This window comes from Cibotium barometz, chromosome 16, assembly GCF_041138505.1.
Source record: "Cibotium barometz isolate CiBa-2024 chromosome 16, ASM4113850v1, whole genome shotgun sequence".
Lineage (NCBI taxonomy): Eukaryota > Viridiplantae > Streptophyta > Polypodiopsida > Cyatheales > Cibotiaceae > Cibotium > Cibotium barometz.
The window spans coordinates 13726348-13750866 of record NC_141061.1 but is presented as its reverse complement, the minus strand read 5'-3'; the positions used below and the strand labels follow the sequence as shown (position 1 = coordinate 13750866).

Below are 24519 nucleotides of genomic sequence, written 5' to 3'. Positions count from 1 at the left end.
TGAGGAGTAACCATTTTTGAGAAATTGAGAATTCAACATCCCAATTTTGACACTAGATAGATATGGTCATGTGTGTTGAGAGGATGGTCATGATAGCTTTGTGAAGATATGGTTTATCACAAAATAGTGTTGGATCAATGATCAATGTTTCACAGGAGAGACATGCTCAAGACTTTTAAGGAGTGCAATTTTAAACACTCTATCCACATGTTGTGAGGCTGTGGTATGGGGGCCCAAAACAACTATAAATAAGGTTTTAGGCCGACAATGTTGAGCTTTAGAGTTGGTGATATGGCCTGAGGACCCTCTCCAAGCTCCAGTTGGTGATGATGGGTCATATCCTTGGGTGAGCATTGCACACAAATATAAACTATCAGTGTACATGAGAAACGACCTATTTAACACACAAACACGCACGCACGCACGCACGCAGGCGCAATCGCGAACATGACTGGCCCATGGAGCGCGATGGATCCTCTCTCTGCAGGCTCGCATGCCGCTTCTTCATCTGATGGTGACTCTGATCCTACTTCTGATTCCGATCGAGGCGAAGAAGACCAAGAGGATGTAGCAGCTGCAAAACAAAAGAAGGGTAAACACAATTTCTTCATTTTTTTTCATACATAGGTGACTTTGGGTGTCCTCATTTTCTGCGTCTTGTGTTTCATCCAGAGGGGCTGAAGAAAACTTCATTGGACTTTGAGGCCATAAGCAAGCATGGGTATTCAGGGGGTCCTTCTGTTCTGTATGTGCCCCCTCCCAGGTCTAACACAGTACAAGGAGAGCAGGACTGGTCCTGGTCATCTGGCAAAAGGAAGGGGGAGAATGGTGGAGAGGAACAGGAGCAGGGAGAGCCCATAGCTCAGCGCGACGAAACCCGGCATACTGCCAACACAGGAGCCATCCAGGTTCTTTTCCTCTTTTTGTGATGTATCCATTCATGTGCTTTTTGCTTTCTGTCATTCCTTGTGTGCCCTGCGTAAAATTAACTAACTCAAGAATGACTGCTTAAAACTTGCTTTACCACATCATGGTTGATGCATTTGCCAGAGATGTATGACCTTAGAGATGTTTATACATTGGCACGCGCACATGTGGATGGTCCCTTTAATCCAATGTGTGTTTTTGATCGGCCGAATAGAAGGAACCAACAAAAGCTAAAAGCTGCAATTGATGAAGTTTGTATAGACAAATGTGATGATTAAAGGTTCTAAATGCATGCGATCCCAATCTTGGGGGCGTAAGGCCTCGAAGCTAATAAGGACAATAAATCAAGAACTTTGGCAAAAGATGAGTAATATTAAAATATAAAAATAAAAAGACAAAAGCAAAGTTTGGTTAGAGCTTTTTGGTAAAAAGCGGGGCTCTGCCCAAGTATAAAAGGACACTTTGAACCTCTCTCTTGGCATCAAGTGCATAAAGTTGTGGGGATCATCATCTTCATCATCTACCTCACCACCGGCTTCACCTCCTTGCACCACCTCCGTCCAACTTAGCCCGGCCGCCGCCTCTGTGCACCGCCTCTGCCATTGCTGCCGCCACCCATAGCCACCAGTGCTGCCACCTTGGTGTTTGCTTTTTCGAGAAGCTTCTTGAGGATTTTCCTGAAGATAGGGTATTGAGTTCACTTGGACATCTTTGACGTTTAGGAGTTGATTCAGACTTTGGAATTTGGATTTTGATTTGGACTTGGACTTGGATTTGGAGTTCACTTGGATCTGCACTTGGATTTGGATATTGGATATTGGATATGGTACTAGCCCGGTGAGAGATTCTTGTGGGTCATACCCGTGGTGTGCTTGGCATTAGAGATCTCGTGCCTCGACATCGACATTGACTTGGATATACTACATCAGCATATTTGTTTGCTTTTGTATTCATTGTTGTATTGATCCTGGCTAGCATGCTCATGGATTGTTCTTGAATAAAATCCGGAAAGGGGGCGAGGCCTATGTTAGAAGTCATCTCCTGTCTATATTTATACACTAGGGCCTCTGTTGTGGGTGTGCCCGCCCTGTATAAGATGTTTTATCATTTTTCCACACTCCCCGTATTTTTTCCTATTTTTCCCATTTTTTCTAATGGTGGGGAGGGTGCCAGAGGGTGGTGGCAGCACTCCAGAGCTGGCCGACTGTCCCAACAGCAGTCCTGTGGCTGGTCGACTGCACACAGGTGATGCGTGGGCTTCAGGGCTGTTGGCCGACTGCACACAGATGAGTCGTGGGCATTTTTCTGCTGGCCGACTGCATTTATGCAGTCGTGGGCACTTTTTATGCTGGCCGACTGCTCTCCCAGGGGCATATATATAGGCCCCTTGCTCCCACCACTTATTCATTCAGTTTTCTCGGGATCTTGTGTATAGAGAAGAGTTTACACACCTATCTCTCTGTGTTTCTTGTGCTGTTTATTTTCTGCAGTCTACTTGCTCTTGTCTACCCAAGTTTGGTTATCATTTCCGCTGCATATTCTGACATGGTATCAGAGCCCTAGGCTCGAGATAGATCTTGGGAGTTTTTCTGAGCAAGAGGGGGAGCGTTAGGCTGCTGATTGGTGGACTGTTTTGGGCGGTACGGGATGTGAAGGTGCAAGAGGAAGGCGGGCTAAGGTGCTGGACAGCCACTTGCAGGTTTACAGATTTTTTTTTCCCACCCACCCACCCTTTCAGGTTACTCTCGGCGATGGTAGATTTACTAGAGATGGCTGAGAAGTACGTGAAGATTCCGACTCTCCCCACGTTCCCAGTGGATCGTCAATTGGACGGGTCCAATTACGGCATTTGGAAGGTCATGATGGAGTCGGTGCTGGAGTCATATGACCTTGCTGATTTTATCATCATCGGGGTTCCACGGCCGGAAGCTGAGGAAGGGGAGTTACTGTCGACGAGGAAGGACCGCGAGGCACAGGCACACATGTGGGATCGTGTCAACGCCAGGGTCCGGTCATTTATTTTCCTCAACTGCACACCACAAGTGATCAATCATGTGAAGCACATGACGCTGGCGAGAGGCATATGGGAGCACTTGGCTTCTTTGTATAATAGGGTATCACCCATGAAACGGATCTCCTTGGAAGTGCAGATGCGGGTTATGAACTCTGCAAAGTCTTCGACGATGCGGGAACACATTAACAAGCTGCAGGTCCTTCAGCAGGAAGTCCTACAAGCTGGGAAAGAGATATCATCTGAAGACATGGCCATCACTTTGCTGTCCCACTTGCCTGGTCAGTATTCTGCTTTCTATTCCTCGTTGATTACGAGTGGCAGGCTCAGCACCATAACCTGGGAGGAGCTTGTGCCAATGGTCTTGGACCAGGAGGAACATTTCACGAATCCTCCTCATAGCGGAGGTTCAGAGGCCTTAACTGGCCAACGGTCGAAAGGCTGGAATAACAACAAGGGCAAAGGGAAGGCTTCACCGGAGAAGTCTTCTGACAAGAAGCCTGATTCAGAACGAGAGAAGCTGAAGGCCGAAAGATCTTGTAATGATTGTGGCGAGAAAGGCCACTACTGGAGGAAGTGCACTAAGCGGACAGGGAAGAGTGCTGATTCCTCAGCCTCAGCTACAAAGACTCTGGCATTTGTGCACTTAGAGATGGTGGACTCCGATGCTTCATCATCTTCGAGCGAGGAGGCAGTTGGCTTCACCGCGAAGGATACCCGGGAATGGTGAAACCGGCCTGACGGGCGGTGAAACAAACACTCGCACATAAAACACTTCAACGCCATTGAGGACCTAGAAAAAGAAAACAAACAGGGGGAGCTAGAGTGCTCCTGCAAACAGTACACGGACATCGATTGGCCCCAAATCGCAGTGGCGCCCCTTGCGGTATTTCTTTAATTGATTATAAGAGCTTTGATTACAATATAAGGCTGGGAACTCAACCGACACAGTAGAACTCGTGAAGCCTGCAAAGGAACCTGCATCTGGCTTCTTGTCCACTCGGCATCCACAAACAAATCCAGCCATTGTTCACATCGAAAGACTCTCTCACATTGAGTCTGCATACAGAAGCTTTCTCCCCTGATCAGGGCTGCCACAACCATCCATAGCCTCTCACACTATGAACAGCATCACACCCTGACACATCCAGTGCTTCTGCATCACAACACAGACTCCCAAACTGTCTCTCAAAAGAGAACTCGCATCACAGCACAGCATACCATACAGTCGACACACCTGTACCAACCCTCTCTACCTTCCAAGGGTACTATCCATCTATGTCATGGATTCCCTGTCCCTTGTCCAATCAGTAGCAAGGCTGTACCAAACATGTGTCCATTCCTGTACCTTTTGCCTGCATGTGACCTATCTCCTGGAGAAACCCAAAAACATATTTCCTCGAGAAACCTACGACCTGTTTCCACATGAAACCCTTAGGCCTGATTCCCTTTGAAACTTCTGTCGTGTTTCCATACAGAACCATTCATGGCACCATTCAACAACAGTGCCAACAACGGCATACATCAAGTTACCTGTTCCCTCATGAAACATCTAGCAACATAGAGATGCCCATATATGTAGGTCCCTCTGTTCCTTTCTAGCAGGAAGAAAACAATCTGCTCCATGAGCACGCAGCCATGCGAGCTTGCTTCACTCCCATGCCAAGAAACATTACCAAATGACCTGTACTTGCAGCCCAAAACCCAAGCACATAGCTGAATTTGCAGCCAAACAAAAACAGCCCATAAACAGTCCTCAAACTGATCTCAAAACAGTCCCGAGCATTGCTCATGTTCATAGCCACACGAACTGCCACGAAACAGTCCATAAACCCTTTCCAAAACAGTCCCAAACCCAAAGCAGAGAGAAGCTGAAAGTTCCATCAGTTGAACGCCATCGACATGATGTCTGTGTTCATGAAAAACCAGCCCCTCCTTTCTGCAAAAACACGGCATCTTCCAAAAAGCACACGCCTGCAACCACCTATCCGAACAGGTCGACACCAGCAACCACCCGTACCAAATAGTGTGTAGCTGTCTCCTGTATCAGCTGTCGTACAGCAGTCGCCTGTACTAGCTGTACCTGTCCGTACACATATGCCTGCAGTCCAGCACCTGATTCAACGTGAGAGAGAGAGAGAAAACTTGTGGGTAAACTTGCTGTCTAGCCCTGCGCTCCCTCCTACAGTCCACGCCTTTGTGTCCAGCTCTGCCTGTATGGACAGCAGCGCAGCCAACCAGCTTCTTGCTAAAAGCAAAGGGGAAAGAGAGATTCAATAGGCGCGTGTGTGTACTGTTGCGCAGCAGCCAGACAACCTCCTTCCAAAAGCCACGAGAGAGAGAGGTTCAGTCTGCGCCTGTGCTTTCTGTAGCGCAGCAGCCAGCCAGTCTTCTCTCCCCAAAAAGCATGCGTGTGTGTGATATTCAGGCAGTGTATATTCCAACGCAACCCGCCAGCATCTCCTCTTTTCTCCAAAAAGCACACACGTGGCCCCAAAATAGCATATGGGCCACGTTTTCTTTCATAAAAGGCATTAAAAATGATTTTAAAGGTTTTTAAAACCTTTTAAGTTAAAATCTCTTTGCCCCCTTCACACTTGGGGTTGTCCACACATGGGCTTACTTTTTGACTCCAACTTGATGCCATTCACACTGTCCACCATGTCCCCGTGCACACCTGCATACTGTCCAGAGAAAAACACAGGGTCGTGACATACCCCCCTCTTGAAAAATGGCAAGCGTCCTCGATTGCAATCAATGGCACAGTAAGGCATCTTATGAGCAAAGACTCCCCATATGACAAAAACAATGGCCTTCCAATGCATCTGGGTGATAAAATAATCATCCTGCACAATAAGCCACACTGTCACACCAAAGTGACAAACACCTCTTGCTTGTTCCTTCAGAACCTACAGCAAAAGTCTAAAACCAAATGGAAACACGTTAACTGTGTTAGCCAAAAACAAAACCATGCATCATTCTACATATGGCACACATATGCGTGACACATATATGCATTCGCAAACAAGATGCTCTACCTACTCCAAAGTAACAGTCTAAGGGCTGCTCGCAAGCCTTACGCCCATGGGCATCCCGCAGGACCCACGACTGATGGTACAACATGAGCATATGAAAGCACTCAATGCATCCAAACACTACATCCAGTAAGTACTTTCCCACGTATGTTTCATGGTCATCCGCAGGAGTCACACCCAGTGGTGCATCCATGAACATAATAAAGCACTTGATGTGTCATACCAACATACATGCAGCACTCAACACAATGCAGAGTATTTCCCAATGTATTCTCAATGGTACCAGGATCCAATGGCACCAGAATACAAAAATACCTCTACCTCAAAAAGTGTATGCATACATGCACAAATAGAGTTCGATCCATATTTCCATGAACCAAACCAACTCTAGGACTGCTCGCAAGACTTATGCCCTCCATAGAGTTATCCATAGTTGCAGTTAGAGTTCAAGGTGCGGCCGACTGTGAACCATACCCAACTTTACCATCTCATGTGTCTAGAACACAAGATCATAGAAGTCCCATAAGCAGATGTACTGTCAGCCTCAGTACCTTCGGGTGAATACAAAGATGTCACCAAGCGACTCCTAGATGATAAATGAGCCTGTCTGTAACAACAAGGGAGCGGAGGTGCTACCCCCCTCTTGAGCATCAGGCAATGCTCCAGACCTATGCTCTGCTGAACCTGAATGAGCCGTAACAAGAGTCGATTCCAACTCAAAGGCATCAAGATAAAGCTGTAACTCCTGAGGTGAATTTGCTAAGTCACCCTCCTCCGTCCACTTCGCATCCATCAGTGAACCTCCTCCATCCACTTCGTATCCATCAGTGAACAGCTCTTGAACTTCACAGGATAGCGATGGGAAACCTTACCCTGTACCTTTCTTTCCTTATGTGCGAGTATATGCTCAGGAATAAGAACCTCGTCAAGTTCCTCCACTTCCATCTGAGCCTCATCTGATACATCCTCAGGCACCCAAAACCTGCTTGCACTCCACCCAAGTGGTAAGCACAAGTCCTCGATGAAGCATAGTAGATCACCACTGCTAAACATAGAAAGAAACTGTCTTCCGAACCCATGAAGCCTCTATGAAGATACGACCGGTGACAAACTATCGAATGTTTTGCACCATAACACTTCAACTGCTTCTTGTTCCTGGCCGACTACTTCTTGTCCTTGGTGTCTTTTCTCCTGAGCTTCATCTTCAGCTCTTGCTCTTCACCTCATATAGGCAAAGACACAAAATCCTGCACTGTGTCCTGCACTTCCTTTTCACTTTCCTCATGTTGAAGCTTTTGATGTGACTCTCATGAGACAACCACGAGCTCGCCCCCTTAGGAAAGTTGGCGATTGTCCCGACCAAAGCAACCACGGACTCGCCTCCTTGAGAAAGTCGACGATGTCCCGGCAACGGAACCTTGAAACCGGCCTGACGGGCGGTGAAACAAACACTCGCACATAAAACACTTCAACGCCATTGAGGACCTAGAAAAAGAAAACAAACAGGGGGAGCTAGAGTGCTCCTGCAAACAGTACACGGACACCGATTGGCCCCAAATCGCAGTGGCGCCCCTTGCGGTATTTCTTTAATTGATTATAAGAGCTTTGATTACAATATAAGGCTGGGAACTCAACCGACACAGTAGAACTCGTGAAGCCTGCAAAGGAACCTGCATCTGGCTTCTTGTCCACTCGGCATCCACAAACAAATCCAGCCATTGTTCACATCGAAAGACTCTCTCACATTGAGTCTGCATACAGAAGCTTTCTCCCCTGATCAGGGTTGCCACAACCATCCATAGCCTCTCACACTATGAACAGCATCACACCCTGACACATCCAGTGCTTCTGCATCACAACACAGACTCCCAAACTGTCTCTCAAAAGAGAACTCGCATCACAGCACAGCATACCATACAGTCGACACACCTGTACCAACCCTCTCTACCTTCCAAGGGTACTATCCATCTATGTCATGGATTCCCTGTCCCTTGTCCAATCAGTAGCAAGGCTGTACCAAACATGTGTCCATTCCTGTACCTTTTGCCTGCATGTGACCTATCTCCTGGAGAAACCCAAAAACATATTTCCTCGAGAAACCTACGACCTGTTTCCACATGAAACCCTTAGGCCTGATTCCCTTTGAAACTTCTGTCGTGTTTCCATACAGAACCATTCATGGCACCATTCAACAACAGTGCCAACAACGGCATACATCAAGTTACCTGTTCCCTCATGAAACATCTGGCAACATAGAGATGCCCATATCTGTAGGTCCCTCTGTTCCTTTCTAGCAGGAAGAAAACAATCTGCTCCATGAGCACGCAGCCATGCGAGCTTGCTTCACTCCCATGCCAAGAAACATAACCAAATGACCTGTACTTGCAGCCCAAAACCCAAGCACATAGCTGAATTTGCAGCCAAACAAAAACAGCCCATAAACAGTCCTCAAACTGATCTCAAAACAGTCCCGAGCATTGCTCATGTTCATAGCCACACGAACTGCCACGAAACAGTCCATAAACCCTTTCCAAAACAGTCCCAAACCCAAAGCAGAGAGAAGCTGAAAGTTCCATCAGTTGAACGCCATCGACATGATGTCTGTGTTCATGAAAAACCAGCCCCTCCTTTCTGCAAAAACACGGCATCTTCCAAAAAGCACACGCCTGCAACCACCTATCCGAACAGGTCGACACCAGCAACCACCCGTACCAAATAGTGTGTAGCTGTCTCCTGTATCAGCTGTCGTACAGCAGCCGCCTGTACTAGCTGTACCTGTCCGTACACATATGCCTGCAGTCCAGCACCTGATTCAACGTGAGAGAGAGAGAGAGAGAGAAAACTTGTGGGTAAACTTGCTGTCTAGCCCTGCGCTCCCTCCTACAGTCCACGCCTTTGTGTCCAACTCTGCCTGTATGGACAGCAGCGCAGCCAACAGCTTCTTGCTAAAAGCAAAGGGGAAAGAGAGATTCAATAGGCGCCTGTGTGTACTGTTGCGCAGCAGCCAGACAACCTCCTTCCAAAAGCCACGAGAGAGAGAGGTTCAGTCTGCGCCTGTGCTTTCTGTAGCGCAGCAGCCAGCCAGTCTTCTCTCCCCAAAAAGCATGCGTGTGTGTGATATTCAGGCAGTGTATATTCCAGCGCAGCCCGCCAGCATCTCCTCTTTTCTCCAAAAAGCACACACGTGGCCCCAAAATAGCATATGGGCCACGTTTTCTTTCATAAAAGGCATTAAAAATGATTTTAAAGGTTTTTAAAACCTTTTAAGTTAAAATCTCTTTGCCCCCTTCACACTTGGGGTTGTCCACACATGGGCTTACTTTTTGACTCAAACCTGATGCCATTCACACTGTCCACCATGTCCCCGTGCACACCTGCATACTGGCCAGAGAAAAACACAGGGTCGTGACAAATGGATTCTCGACAGTGGTGCTTCCAGGCACATGACTCCATCCCGTGACTTCTTTCTGGATCTGAAACGGCAGTCAGGTCGTATCTTTATTGGCGATAACTCCACTATTCCGATACATAGTGAGGGCCGGATGGAGATTATTCCCGATGGCAAGGGGGGGCAAGCATGCTTCCCGTGTTCTTTATGTCCCTGCTCTGGGTTTTCATCTTCTGTGAGTGCATGAGGTATGCAAGACTGGCTTTCGGGTGGAATTTGAGGAGCACTCAGTTGCTCTAAGGGACTGTGAGATTGGCGAAGTTGTTTGGGAAGGCGGTGTGGAGAATGGTATCTACAAGCTCTCTGCACTCTCCTCATTGACAGGTTCTCAGGTCGGAGATTTGTGGCACTTTCGTTTTGGCCACTGAAATGTGGATGCTTTGAGGCGCGCCTTCCGGGACCAAATGGTGGTTGGCTTGCCAGATGTTGGTAGTAGGCAAGGACGTTGCAGTTCTTGCATACGTGGTAAGCAGCACAGGGAATCCTTTCCGAAGCAGGCTTCCAGGCGGGCTTCGAGAATCGAAACCATTGGAGTTGATTCACACTGACCTGTGTGGACCTCAACAGATACCATCTTTGGGAGGATCTCTCTACTTTATGCTGCTTGTTGATGATTGTACCAGATTCACGTGGGTCTACTTTCTTTCCCAGAAGGACCAAGCTTTTGCTCGGTTCAAGGATTGGCACATGATGGTGGAGAAAGAGTCTGGATTTCAGGTCAAGACTCTCAGAGCTGACAAAGGAGGTGAATTCTCCTCGACTGTATTTCTCAGATTTTGTGTAGATCATGGCATCAAAAGGGAACTGGCCAATACCGGATCGCCTTCGGAGAATGGAGTTGTTGAACGCAAGAACAGGACTGTGGTGGAGATGGCGAGGACCATGCTGGAGCATCGTGATCTTCCTCGTCCACTTTGGGGTGAGGCTGTGGCAACGGCTGTCCATACCATTAACCGATCTCCGACGACTTCAGTACCCCATATGACTCCATTTGAGGCATATTTTGGCAGGAAACCCGATGTCTCGCACTTCGGTGTCTTTGGGAGTGACGCGTATGTACATATTCCGAAGAAGCAGAGAGGGAAGCTTGACTCCAAGTCCCGCAAGCTGGTATTTGTGGGGTATAACTCTCTTTCCAAGGGATACAGGTTGTATGATCCAGATAGGAACGAGATTGTTGTCAGCCGGGATGTGGTCTTTGACGAGCATGTTCCAGCATCCACTGTCGAGGAGCCGCCACTTCTTGGAGATCCAGAGGAGTCTGATGATGATTCCCAGTCTATCATTCCAGTTGATCCACCTCAGTTATCACAGGAGGTTGAGCCCGCAGCTGGAGTAGAGCCCCCGCGACCACAGGAGGCTCCACGATCTGTTTGAGTACCTAGGTGGTTGTTAGACACCCTTCGGGAGTCAGGTGTCACGGAGCTACCCTCCGGGTGGACCACAAAGGACGGCCCTCGAAGATCACATCGAGTCCGAGATAAAAGCAACACAGCGGAGCTTCTTCAGGTGAACTATGCTTTGATGTCTCGTATCATGCGGGATAAAGAGCCCACTTCCGTAAAGGAAGCCCTTTCACAGGATACTTGGAGGAAAGCCATGCAGGTGGAACTTGATGCCATCGAGAAGAACCACACTTGGGAGTTGGTACCGAGGCCGTCGAAGCGGTCTGTCATTGGTGTCAAATGGGTCTTTAAGACCAAATACGCGTCTGATGGGTCGGTGGACAAACACAAAGCCAGGCTTGTGGCTAAAGGTTATGCTCAGCGGCCAGGCATCGACTACGAGGATACCTTTGCACCGACAGCACGGATGTCCACGATTCGGACCGTTCTTGCCTTTGCTTCTTCTCAGAGGTGGCCTGTGTATCAAATGGATGTAAAATCTGCGTTCCTTAATGGTGACCTGCAGGAGGAGGTGTACGTTGAGCAGCCTCCAGGCTTTATTGTTCCAGGACCGGAAGGGATGGTTTACAGGCTACGTAAGGCCTTGTATGGTCTTAAGCAAGCTCCCAGGGCTTGGAATCAGAAGATTGATTCCTTCTTTATCCGAACTGGGTTTCAGAGATCGGTTGCATATCCGAACGTGTATCTCTTTCGGGAACGCGGCATGGTCACACTTATCATCCTTTATGTGGATGATCTCATTCTCACCGGCAGTCATGTGGAGCACATTGGAGTGATGAAGGCTGCCTTGTCAAAGGAGTTTGAGATGACCGACTTAGGCTTACTCCATTTCTTTTTGGGATTGGAGATTTGGGAGACCTAGGGGGGGTTTTTTGTCTCTCAGCAGCGGTATGTTCATGAGTTGCTTGAGGCCTTTGGGATGGAGAACTGCAAGTCTATTACTTCGCCGATGGACCCGAACACAAAGTTAACCGTTACTGATCCTTGTGAGCCAGTTGATGCCTCGCAGTACCGGAAGTTGGTTGGTTCATTGATCTGGTTGCTGAACACCAGATTGGACTTGAGCTTCTCCGTGGGGCTGTTGAGCTCTTTTATGCAGACGCCATTGAAGTCTCATTGGGACGCAGGATTGCGGATCTTGCGGTATCTGCAGAGTACGAAGGATCTGGGACTCTTTTACACAGGAGGGAATGGAGTCAAGCTCCAAGGTTGGAGTGACTCAGATTGGGGAGGAGATCCAGACACGAGGAGATCTACTTCAGGATACAGTTTTACCCTCGGCTTAGGAGCAGTTTCTTGGAGCAGCAAGAGGCAGCCAACTATTGCCCTTTCTTCGACAGAGGCAGAGTATCGGGCTGCTTGTGAGGTTGTATGGCTGTGGAGGCTGCTAGGCGAGATTGGGTTTCCACAGAGGGAGCCCACAGTCATCCAGTGTGATAACCAGAGTTGTATAGCTATTGCTCGAAACCCGGTTTTCCATGCCCGGACCAAGCAACTTTGTACGTGAGAAGATCTTGGCTGGTGACATCTTGCTACTTTATTGTTCAACGGAGGACAATGCGGCGGACCTCTTCACGAAGTCTCTACCTCAGGCTACGCTCAGGCGACACTCCAGCTCCCTTGGATTGGTTTCACAGCCAGGAGCTGAGAGGGGGTGTTAGAAGTCATCTCCTGTCTATATTTATTGTGACATGTGAGGTCTTCGACCATAGTAAACACAACCTTAGTCTAACTAAACTGCACTTAATGATGTTTAAGAGATAGACAAATATGTGTCAATGCAATGCAGCTATATTAGATGATGAATGCGGTTACAATGAGATCCAAATGGATCTATGCTGCTGAATATGCTGATATGCTGAAAATACTGTTGTCCCACTATCTTTCCCTTGTCTCCTGGGAAGGAAACACTGAAGGGATACTTTGGAACAGATGCGATGCTGATCTGATGATGAAACGCAGATGCTCTCCTGTTACCTGGGAAGGAAACGTTGAGGAGATAGATGCGTTTGCTGAATATGATGGACTGCATGCTGATGCGTTGCTGAATATGCTGCTCCCAAGGCTTCCTGGAGGAGAAACGCTGGAGAGCACTTTGCTGAATGCTGCTGAACTGAGATGCGATGATCTATGTGCTGAGATGAGAGGCTGAAAACGCTGCAGTCAGATGATATCTCCCCTGAATACTGATGCGCCTCTATTTATATGAGTGAGGGCTGCTGGTCGGCCAGCCTGGCTGCAGTCGGCCAGATGCAAAAAGCCCACGACTGAATATCTAATGCCAAAAAGGCTGGTCGGCTAAGCATATTGTCGGCTGCCTCCACAAGCCCCAAATGCTGGTCTATATGGCTAATGTGATGCTACCATGCTGAATCCAACTCATACCATGTGGTACATGCTGAAAACATTCATTTAAATGCCATAAAATGCCTGATGATGTCTATGATGCTAAAATGATGCCATGTCACTGTACACCTGAATGGTGTGCACGTGACATTCCCCGCTGCTAAACTGTTGCTGGGTGGTATACCTGACAACCTTCGACTCCTCTGTGATCCTTCTCCTCCGAACCACTGCCCCCTTCTGTCTTCTGCTCTGCCGGGACTGAGGTCGTGTGCAGGAGTGAAATCCTTTGAGCCAAGACTCCATGTACTGCGGGAACTGAATGGCAAATGCTGCTAAACTGCTTGGAAATACCTGAGTCACCCTTGACCTGCCTGTGGAAACCTTTCACCTACCATCTCCGTCGTTCCTGAAGCTCTGAACCTCCTGAGGCGATGTTGGAGCAAACTTCCGTCTTCTGTGGAAGAGAAACCCCCTGCTGCTGCCAGTTGAAGCCCAAAACTTATGTCCTCCTTTGATGATGGATGTCATTCTTTCCCAGAGAGTTCATGGGTAAACATGTATGCCTGGCAGATGCAAGACTGACTGCTATGATGATGACTATGCAAGCCATGTGCAACCCTATATGCTGTGCAAGAATGCAGATGGATGGGTTACTAATGCATACCTAAGGGAAAATCCCTAAGGGTGGCCTGCAAGATTTTGAGAACTGGGTTTAACTGTGCGGAAGTGGTTAACATGATGTCTGACTGAATGACTGATGGAATGAACATGCTCTAAGGCTGGTTACCCTGTAACGCTCTGATACCAATGTGACATGTGAGGTCTTCGACCGTAGTAAACACAACCTTAGTCTAACTAAACTGCACTTAATGATGTTTAAGAGATAGACAAATATGTGTCAATGCAATGCAGCTATATTAGATGATGAATGCGGTTACAATGAGATCCAAATGGATCTATGCTGCTGAATATGCTGATATGCTGAAAATACTGTTGTCCCACTATCTTTCCCTTGTCTCCTGGGAAGGAAACGCTGAAGGGATGCTTTGGAACAGATGCGATGCTGATCTGATGATGAAACGCAGATGCTTTCCTGTTACCTGGGAAGGAAACGCTGAGGAGATAGATGCGTTTGCTGAATATGATGGACTGAATGCTGATGCGTTGCTGAATATGCTGCTCCCAAGGCTTCCTGGAGGAGAAACGCTGGAGAACACTTTGCTGAATGCTGCTGAACTGAGATGCGATGATCTATGTGCTGAGATGAGAGGCTGAAAACGCTGCAGTCAGATGATATCTCCCCTGAATACTAATGCGCCTCTATTTATATGAGTGAGGGCTGCTGGTCGGCCAGCCTGGCTGCAGTCGGCCAGATGCAAAAAGCCCACGATTGAATATCTAATGCCAAAAAGGCTGGTCGGCTGATGTAACCATGCTGTCGGCTGATGTAAGCATACTGTCGGCTGCCTCCACAAGCCCCAAATGCTGGCCTATATGGCTAATGTGATGCTACCATGGTGAATCCAACTCATACCATGTGGTACATGCTGAAAACATTCATTTAAATGCCATAAAATGCCTGATGATGTCTATGATGCTAAAATGATGCCATGTCACTGTACACCTGAATGGTGTGCACGTGACATTTATACACCAGGGCCTCTGTTGTGGGTGTGCCCGCCCTGTTAAGGTGTTTTATCATTTTTCCACACTCCTCGTATTTTTCCCTATTTTTTCCATTTTTTCTAGTGGTGGGGAGGGTTGCCAGAGGGTGGCAGGAGCACTCCAGAGCTGGCCGACTGTCCCAACAGCAGTCCTGTGGCTGGCCGACTGCACACAGGTGATGCGTGGGCTTCAGGGCTGCTGGCCGACTGCACACAGATGAGTGGTGGGCATTTTTCTGCTGGCCGACCGCATTTATGCAGTCGTGGGCACTTTTTATGCTGGCCGACTGCTCTCCCAGGGGCATATATATAGGCCCCTTGCCCCCACCACTTATTCATTCAGTTTTCTCGGGATCTTGTGTATAGAGAAGAGTTTACACACCTATCTCTCTGTGTTTCTTGTGCTGTTTATTTTTTGCAGTCTACTTGCTCTTGTCTACCCAAGTTTGGTTATCATTTCCGCTGCATATTCTGACAGCCTATTCCCCGCTCAGTGTGGTGTATTGTGCAAGATCCCTATTCCCTTCACTCTCTCCCCTCTCTCTATATCTTTATCTCTTGGACACGTGGTAGAATCTTTCACGGCACGCCCCACTGGGCTTACACATTGTGCCATACATCGTCAAGAACAAAGGTACTAAAAACTGTTTATCAAAGTATAATCCTCGTGAATAAGCTTCTTCATATTACAATGGTGTCAAAGCTTTGAAGAGATTCAGCCAAGAAAAAAAAAACGCATGATGTGGTGATGACACATGGTAGGTCGTGGACCTGGCCGACAGCAGTAAAACAAACCGACCAATAGCATTGATGCATATACATAGGTGGGTAGAAAAATTATCATTTTCATTTGCTTTCCTTGGCGTTGGACTTCACATTGCGTTACTCCGTAGGAGGCGAAGTGCTAGTCGGGAGTGTACATTAGGTCACAGGGCTGTAGTTGATGTTTCCAGACAAGAGAAGTAGAGAGATAGGCGGGTAACTCTTCTCTATACACAAGATCCTGAGGAAAAAACCGAATGAATACAATGTGGGGGCAATGGGGCCTATTTATATGGCCCCATATAGCAGTCGGCCAGCGCTAGCATGCGCCGCCAGCCCTCACGACTGGGCACTTCCAGTCGGCCAGTAAAAAAAAACAGCCACGACTGGGCACTTCCAGTCGGCCAGTAAAAAAAACAGCCACGACCCCTTCTGATCAAAGAGTGCAGTTGGCCAGTACCAGAAGCTCCTGCCAGCCTGTGGCAGCCACCCACACCATGGAAAAATGGGGAAAGCTTTTGTGCACTTGGAGATTACGGACACTGGTGTTTCATCTTCTTCGAGCAGGGAGGCGGGTGGACTCATTGCTAGGGACACTCGGGATTGGATTCTCGACAGTGGTGCTTCGAGGCACATGACTCCTTTCCGAGAGTTATTACAGGATCTTCGAAGACACGTAGGTCACATCTTGATTAGTGACGAGTCCACTATACCTATTCACAGTGAGGGCAGGTTAGAGACCGTTCTTGATGGTGGTAGAGGGGGGAAGCATTCCTCCCAGGTTCTTTTTGTCCCATCTCTTGGTTTTCATATGTTGTCAGTGCATGAGGTTTGCAAGACTGGCGTACGGGTGGAGTTTGATGAGCATTTTGTTGCTCTCCGGAACAAAGCGACAGGCCAGGTTGTATGGGAAGACGGAGTGGAGAATGGGATTTACAAACTCTTAGCACTCTCTCTTAAAGGTTCTCAGTTAGGTGATGTGTGGCAGTTTCGTCATGACCACTTGTGTGTGGATATGCTAAGGCAAGCTTTCCGGGACCAGATGGTGGATGGCTTGCCATATGTTGATAGCAGTAGGCAGGGACATTCTAGTTCTTGCATTCGTCAGTTAGAGGAGCCTTTACAGGTAAACTATCCTTTGATGTCTCGTATCGTTCGAGATAGAGAGTCTCTTGCAGTTGAGGAAGCTCTTTCCCAGGGGACTTGTAGGAAAGCCATGCAAGTGACAGACGGTGACTTGCAGCAGGAGGTGGATATTGAGCAGCCTCTAGGCTTTGAGGTTCTGGGTTCAGTGGGGGTGGTTTACAAGTTCCGGAAGGCCTTGTACGGTCTTTAGCAGGTTCCCAAGACTTGGCATACCAAAGTTACAGTTGATGATCCTTGTGAGCAGCTTGATGCCTCTTTGTATCGGAAACGGTTTGGTTCATTGATTTGGTTGTTGGACACCAGATTAGACTTGAGCTTCGTGGTGGGACTGTTGAGCTCATTCATGTAGATGCCTTTGAAGACTCATTGGGATGTAGGATTGCAGATCTTGCGGTATCTGCAGGGTATGAAGGATCTTGGACTCTTCTATGACACTAGGGGGGGAACGATGGATGGAGTCAGACTCCACGGTTGGAGTGACTCAGATTGGGGAGGAGATCTATACACGAGGAGATCTACATGAGGCTACAGTTTTACCCTTGGCTCAGGAGCTGTTTCATGGAGCAGCAAGAAAGAAAGAAAGAAGGAAGTTATATTAACGTCCACGAGAGGCCGAATCCGACCTATGGGACAGATCAAGTACATCCATTTACATTCCACTCTGGGTATCGATGCCAAAGAGGCATAAAACTGAAAAAAAATAACTCAAAATGAACTCTTAAGACTCTTAAGAGTTTAAATTACAATGGGTTCTATTGCATCTAGTTCGAAATTGAGGTTCAAAATAAACTATTGCCTTGTCATCTACAAAGGCAAGAGTACCGGGTTGCTTGTGGTGCTGCTTCCGAGGTGGTGTGGTTGCAGAGGTTACTTGGGTTTCCACTGGCGGAACCCACGGTCATCTAGAGTCACTTTGTTCTTGAGAAGATTTTTGCAAATGACATCTTGCTAGAGTTTTGTTCGACGGAGGACAATGCGGCGGACCTCTCCACGAAGTCTCTACCTCAAGCTATGCTCCGGTAGCACTCCAGCTCATTGGGGTTGGTTTTAGCTGAGAGGGGGTGTTAGTAGTCATCTCTTGTTTGTAGTGCTCACAGAGGGCCTTTGTTGTGGGTGTGCCTGCCCAGGAGCTTTGCTCAGTTTTTCCCATTTTTCCTTGTATTTTTCTCTGTTTTCTGTGGTCGTGGGGCAGTAGTTTACTGGCCGCCTATTTCCTGATCTGGCCTACTGTTTTGTACCTGGCCGATTGCCTGTATGCAGTCGTGGAGACCCCCCTACAGCCAGTCGGCTGTCTTATGGCTGGCTGACCAGCAAAGGGGGGTGACCCCTACCCCCACTTCAGTGTATTGTACCGGATCTATTGTATATAGCAGAGTTTATACAGCTTCTCTCTCTCTCTCTCTTCTGCGTTTGCTCTTCCACATTCAGTTCTGCGTTTTCAGGTTGGTGGTTCTCTCTTGCGTTTGCTCATCTTCATCGTGGAGTCTTGCTGCGTGTGCTCTCGGTTGTTTGTCTCATATCCACTGCGTATTCCAATAGCCTCTACCTCAGCAGATGCTCTGTCAGCACTCCAGCTTACTGGGATTGGTTCCACATCCAGGATTTGAGAGAGGGTGTTAGCGTTCATCTCTTGTTTGTACCATACTGAGTGAGGGCTTGTGATGTGGGTGTGCCCGCCCGTGGGAGGTGTCCTTGATCATGTCCATGTTTTTTTCATTTTTTCGAGTAGTCGTGGGGAGGGCTGTTTTTTTCCCTGTCGGCCTGTAGGAGTTGGCTGCCCAAGAGAGGCCCATTTTTTTTTGGTGCTGGCCGTCCAGGTGTTGCTGGCCAACCAGGCCATATACTGGCCGATTGGGATATATACCTAGTCGTGGGCCATATTGGGGTTGTCGGCCTGTTTTAGACAGGGCCGAGCAGCAGCCCCAGCCCATATATATTGGGGCTCTTGCCACAGTTTTGTACTGTATAGTAGAGTTCGACACTACATCTCCTCTCTTGCTCTTCTGCAGTTTTCTGCTCTCTGATTTCTGTCTCATTTCCATTGCACAATCCGATACTTTCTTGGTATCTTGTAATGGTCCATATACCATCATTTCCATTTCCAGACTTTGGCAATCCAAAGATAAGATCCATAGCAATACTCTTCCATAGAACATTCAATGGGTGCAATAATCTTGCTAGCTTTTGTCGGTCAAATTTGTCCATCTGATAAAACCAAACATTCTTGAGCATAAAACTTAATGTTCTTTTTGCTAGGCCAATAGTAGTAGCTTCTCCCAAGCTTGAGTTGTAGACACTTTGTCTTCAAGTCCTTTTTTACACAAACGGTTTCGCATCATAAAAGAATCCTCCTTGATGACAAGAAAAGTCACAAAATTTCCATTCTATAATCTGTTCCAATTCTCATTAAAGACTTTAATAGGCCACAACATGGCCCTCATGGTACAAGACTGCTCCAATGCAATCTCCTCTTTGACAAACTTCCTAGCAAGATGTCAATATGATGATCTTCTGATCTGTCTGGCTTCTTGCTTTGGCTTGTCATCAAGACGATTTGCAGCTATATGTCCCTTGTTTCCACATTGGAAACACTTACCTTCTTTGGCATATTCCTCACATTGCTTGAGGGACAATCTTCTTCGAAAGAGTGGATGTTTGTCCTCACTCTGCTCCTTCTTATCTTGAGACTTGGCTCTTGATGGTGGGGATCGGTCTTTAAATTTCTTCCTTTGAGGTGATCCCGATTGTCATTCTTTGTCTTGCCGTCCATCCAAGGCATGTACAAGGCCTTGACTTGTAAAGCTTTGTCTTGGATCTCTTCCAACGTTTTCGGTCCAACCATATAAACTGCTTGCATAAGCTTAGGTTGCAATCCATTCACAAACTTACGCATCTCCATTAGTGGTGGAATGGGAGTATATGAAGTAAACTTCAAAGAAACTTGTTGCGAAGAAGGTGCATCTGAGAAAGCAGGCTTGGGAATATAGGCTCCCTGTTTCCTCCACGAGAAATAACCGGGTAGCTCTAGATCCTTTTGCAATGGTGACTCCTTTGGCTTGAAGATAGGCTTTAGCAGCTTCAACTTCTTCCACTTCGGTGGCTCGATCCTTCATGAAATCTTCAAACATTCGAGCCCTTCTTTTATCTTGTTCCTTCTTGGCTCTTCAAGCAAGGAATTCTTCATCTTGGAGAAACTACCGAAATTGCTGAAAATCTCGGTACTCTGTCGATGTCATGGCTGTTGTCTCATGAGAAAGACTGTCGGCCTTGGTTCCCATCTTGAAGTCCTCTATTGACGTCATAATTGTTCCCTTCATTTGGCCATTGGTATCTCCCGCTACTCTTGCCACGGTTTTGTCACCCAAGAAAGTTTCTTCAAGAGAAATCTTGCTTTGATACCATTGTAAGCCCAGTGGGGGGTGCCATGTCAGATTCTACGATGTGTCCAAGAGATAAAGATATATAGAGAGAGGGGAGAGAGTGAAGGGAATAGGGATCTTGCACAATACACCACACTGAGCGGGGAACATGTCCCGCTCCCTTTCAAGAATTTATTCAGGAACAATCCACGGGCACACTGGCCAGGATCAATATAACAATGAATACAAAAGCAACAAATATGCCGATGTAGTATATCCAAGTTGAAGTTGATGCCAATGTCAAGTCACGAGATCTCTGGTGCTGAGCACACCACAGGTATGACCCACAAGAATCTCTCACCGGGCTAGTACCAGATTCAAATCCAAGTGTAGATCCAAGTGAACTCCAAATCCAAGTGTAGATCCAAGTGAACTCCAAATCCAAGTCCAAATCCAAATCCAAAATCCAAAATCCAAAGTCTGAATGAACTCCCAAACCTCAAAGATGTCCAAGTGAACTCAATACCCAATCTTCAAGAAAATCCTCAAGAAGCTTCTCGAAAAAGCAAACACCAGGGTGGCAGTGCTGGTGGCTATGGGCGGTAGGCGGCTCTACAGAGGCGGTGGCGGTGGTGGAACTGAGCGGCAGCCAGGTTGAGCTGGGCAGAGGTGGCTCAAGGAGGGGAAGCTAGTAGAGGATGAAGATGATGATCTCCACAACTTTATTTACTTGATGACAAGAGAGAGGCTCAAAGTGTCTTTTTATTCTTGGGGAGAGCTCCGCTTTTTGCCAAACAGCTCTAACCAAGCTTTGCTTTTGTCTTTTGTTTTTATATTTTAATAACAATAAAATATTACTCATCTTTTGCCAAAGTTCTTGATTTATTGCCCTTATTAGCTTTAGGGCCTTGCTTTTTGGCCTTGAAGTTGCTTTTTGAAAAAGTTGCTTTTAGCTTTTTGATCCGGCTCAATCCCCTCTTTCCAATGGTGCCCTTGGCTTGTGGTCAACTAAGTTTGACTTTTAGCTTTTCCTTGCTTTTTGACCAAAGATGGTGCTTTTTCCTGAGCCAACTTCATAAATCCTGTTTCCATGCTTTCATTAACGTGTCCATGTGTGTGGGCATGAGTTCCATCATGTGAAATAGAGCTAGGAGGGCCAAATAATTTCACAATGTAATGAAAATAAGAGTGCCGAGAGAGAAGAGAGACAATACACAATGTTGGGTCCCAAATATTTTCTGAAGGGCTCCACCACGTATGGTGTATTTGCTTTATTGAATGAGTAGAATGACTGACTCCTTGCTGTAAATAACCAGGACTGAATTGACCTTGGAGACCTTCACTTGGCTGAGGTATCTCTTGATCTTCACCTTTGACCTTGCCCTTGGCTCCTATTGATGATATGGGATAGACTAAAGGGCTTGAATATATACTTCTCCATATGCTGCAGTTGGCTAGGTCTTTGGACAAAAATCCCATAAAATGCTGGTCATCTTGTATGCATGGCCCTAGGGTTGCAATCGCTGCTGGCCGACAGCCTCTTATGCTGGCCGACTGGTGGTCTAGGCTCCATATGGCTGGCCGACTGGGTCTTAAGCTCTTGGGTGGCCCTTGAACAAGCCTCACATGGCTACCCATGCCCAAGGCTCTTCAAAGCCTATGTCTCCTATATGTAGACCGCCATGCATCCAGCTGGAAGCCTAATAAATGCCAGGTAGCCTAACAAGCCTGGTATATCTCTACATCATTCCAGAGGGGTGCGGAACATGCATTGACTTCCTGTGTAGGACATGCACACCTGACCATGACCATGTACGGGACTTGTACACTTGACCATGACGCTCTATAGTGGATCCTTGGCTGACTCATCCCAAACAAGGGCTCACAAAGTGCCAGTTAACTACTCTTAAGTCTTGTACTGTTGTACAGGTATGCCCACTTGGCATCCAAGTGCGGGATGCACGTGACACATCATAGGTTCTGTGTCTCAAAGAAAGGCTAAGATTGACTCATGGAGGGAGGCTAAGATTGACTCATGGAGGGATAGGCTCAGCTTGACTCATGTTCTATACTGCATCTGCTGTGATAAAGGCATTTGCGCACGCTTACATACACTGGCAGATTCAGAAGCGCATGTACTCACACTATCTAATATATGAGAGCACACATGCATAGACATTCTATTATTCTCACACGAGCAAACATTTCGATAGCTTTAATGTTTCCTTTTCAATTGTTGCAGGCAGCTGCTCAGGCCATTGCAGAATATAATCATGCAAAGAAACAGAGGCGAGAAGCAGCAGCAGAGGCAAGGGCTCTCTCATTTGCTCAAAAAGAGAAAAGAAAACGTGATTTTGGGCAGGCCAGCAGAGGAAAGAATTATGTTGAAGAGGAGAAAAGGATACTAAGGGATCAAGGTGTGTATTCAGGATTTGACATATAACCTTGGGTGTAACTTTTGAATCATCCAAGTGGAGGAGGTCAAGGAAAGTTGACGTTGTTTGGTCACACTCGATGTGAAAAACTTGACCTGCCATTGTTGTGGATGCGTAGATTTCTCACCGTAATCAACAGTGAACCAATCTAATCACTTCTGATTAGAAAAGCGCTAGAATAAGAAATTTGGGAGCAACTAAAGAAGCGGACAGGCAGGCAGGCATGCGTGTGCATGTGTGTGAGTGGGGGTGTGGGTGCATATGTGCGCGTGCATACGTGCGCACGTGTGTGTATCATCATCCTCATGGCTGCAGAACTGTATGATGGTTAGAATATGGAAAGTCTACAGACTGCTATCCTTGCTAGCTTTTTGCGTCCACTCCAGTGTTAAGGGTATGATTAGGATTAGGTTGGCTGATGCAAGGTGAATCACTTGTGTGTATCATTTGACTTGAAACCCTTGTGCTTGGGAGTGGTGGAGGTTAGAGTTATATTAGTGAATTTTGGGCCTCATACTCAAATATACCATCTAACTTGACTTGCCTTTGCTCTGGCGTAGTTGAGCTTGTGGTTGAGTTGTGAGCGTCCCGTATCTATGGTATGTCTGTGTATCTGCCTGTGTGTGTGTGCGCGTGCGCGTGGTGTTTTGGGTGCTCTCAATATAGATTGAAACTATCAGATTCAATAGTTGGGATCAGAGGTGGTCTTGGGGAAAAGGCTATGGCTATTCTCATGATGATAATATCAGCAATAATGAACTCTTTGTGATATCAGAGGTGGTCTTGGGGAATGCTATGTCTATTCTCATGACGATGTTATCAGCAATAATAGACTCTTCGTGACATCTATTTCAAATCAGGATGCATTTATGTTGTTTGAAAGAATGTCCAAGCAAGGGGTTGCAGTATGGAGTGCTTTAGTAAGAGGGCAGGCAAAGACTGAATAGGCGGTCTTGATGGTCAATTATGTGAGCGAAGTAAGAACCCATAGTACATGATGTTGGATGCCAAGTATATCTGATAGTGAGAAATACAGATCTCTTGGTTTTATGCTCTGATGTTTGCATAAGCTGGGCAAACTTGAACTTCATGCTCCTTGCCTCAATTTCCTTCATGTCACGAAGGGTGCATAGTATATATTTTCTTCTGTCTGCTCTCCCAAAGTTCCAGCATCAACCCCAAGATAGTGCGATCTAGTATTAATCAGGGTGATTGCATGTGTGGCTGGTGGAGGGTTGGCATCTGCAAGTGTAGTAACTGAATTTAGATTGTTTCAGGGCTTCTTTTTCTGCCCGTGCAAGTGATCTTGTAGATGAAATTCCGTAGGTAACAGCTGCATGGTTTGTGAATGTGTAAGTCCTAAAACTTCTACGTCAAGGATCCATCCTGATGTAGGAAATCACACATTATAGTCTTCCGGGGTTTGGAGCTTGGCAATGGAGCATTAGGTGCAAGCTTCAACTATCTGTACACTGTCCAAGGCGGATACTTAAAATGGCATGCCTCCAGTCTCTAACAAGAGAATGGAATGAGAATGCATTGACTCCCATGTGTCTTCTCAAATGAGTTGAGGTAATTCCACTTTAACACCTTTACTTTCTGACGAAGGCACCAAACAAGCAAGCGAATCCCTCCATGATTTCTTTTGTTCTTAAATGCACAGTAGCTGGTCCGACTTGTGCCAATCTTATTTAAATCATTTAACTACCTCAATGAGGAGGTACATGGTAAGTGGTGCTTTTTGGGTTGGACTATTTTGCCAATCATTGTCTTTGTTTCCCCACATTGACACAATCTGCTTCTCATACATAATTTTCAAAACATGCATCAGCATCTGAGGCTTCTTGATTGAACGCAAAGAATGTGATAAGTGGGTGCTCTTTGGGCTGAACTGGTTTGGCACTCGTCTTTGTTTTCCAACATCGATTGTAAACATGCATTAATCATTCATAAGCCTTCTAAATTGAATCCAAAGAGCAC

The 24519-nt window shown here is 46.9% G+C and overlaps 1 protein-coding gene across 1 annotated transcript; it reads left to right on the top strand.

The window, feature by feature from the left end:
• Window positions 1-306: 306 nt before the first annotated feature.
• On the top strand, window positions 307-22905 carry LOC147630394 (uncharacterized). Its single transcript, XM_086810255.1, has 3 exons — window positions 307-592; window positions 673-908; window positions 22347-22905. The coding sequence occupies exons 1-3, from the start codon at window positions 448-450 to the stop codon at window positions 22545-22547; spliced, it is 582 nt and encodes a 193-aa protein (XP_086666381.1). The 5' UTR covers window positions 307-447; the 3' UTR covers window positions 22548-22905.
• The last annotated feature ends 1614 nt before the right edge of the window (window positions 22906-24519 follow it).

What these genes read in the sequence shown, in the direction of transcription:
- LOC147630394 (XM_086810255.1), top strand. Translation starts at nt 448, where the DNA reads ATGACTGGCCCATGGAGCGCGATGGATCCTCTCTCTGCAGGCTCGCAT. An exon ending in AGCTGCAAAACAAAAGAAGG is followed by an intron (nt 593 to 672) that starts GTAAACACAATT and finishes TGTTTCATCCAG; the next exon opens with AGGGGCTGAAGAAAACTTCA. An exon ending in CCAACACAGGAGCCATCCAG is followed by an intron (nt 909 to 22,346) that starts GTTCTTTTCCTC and finishes CAATTGTTGCAG; the next exon opens with GCAGCTGCTCAGGCCATTGC.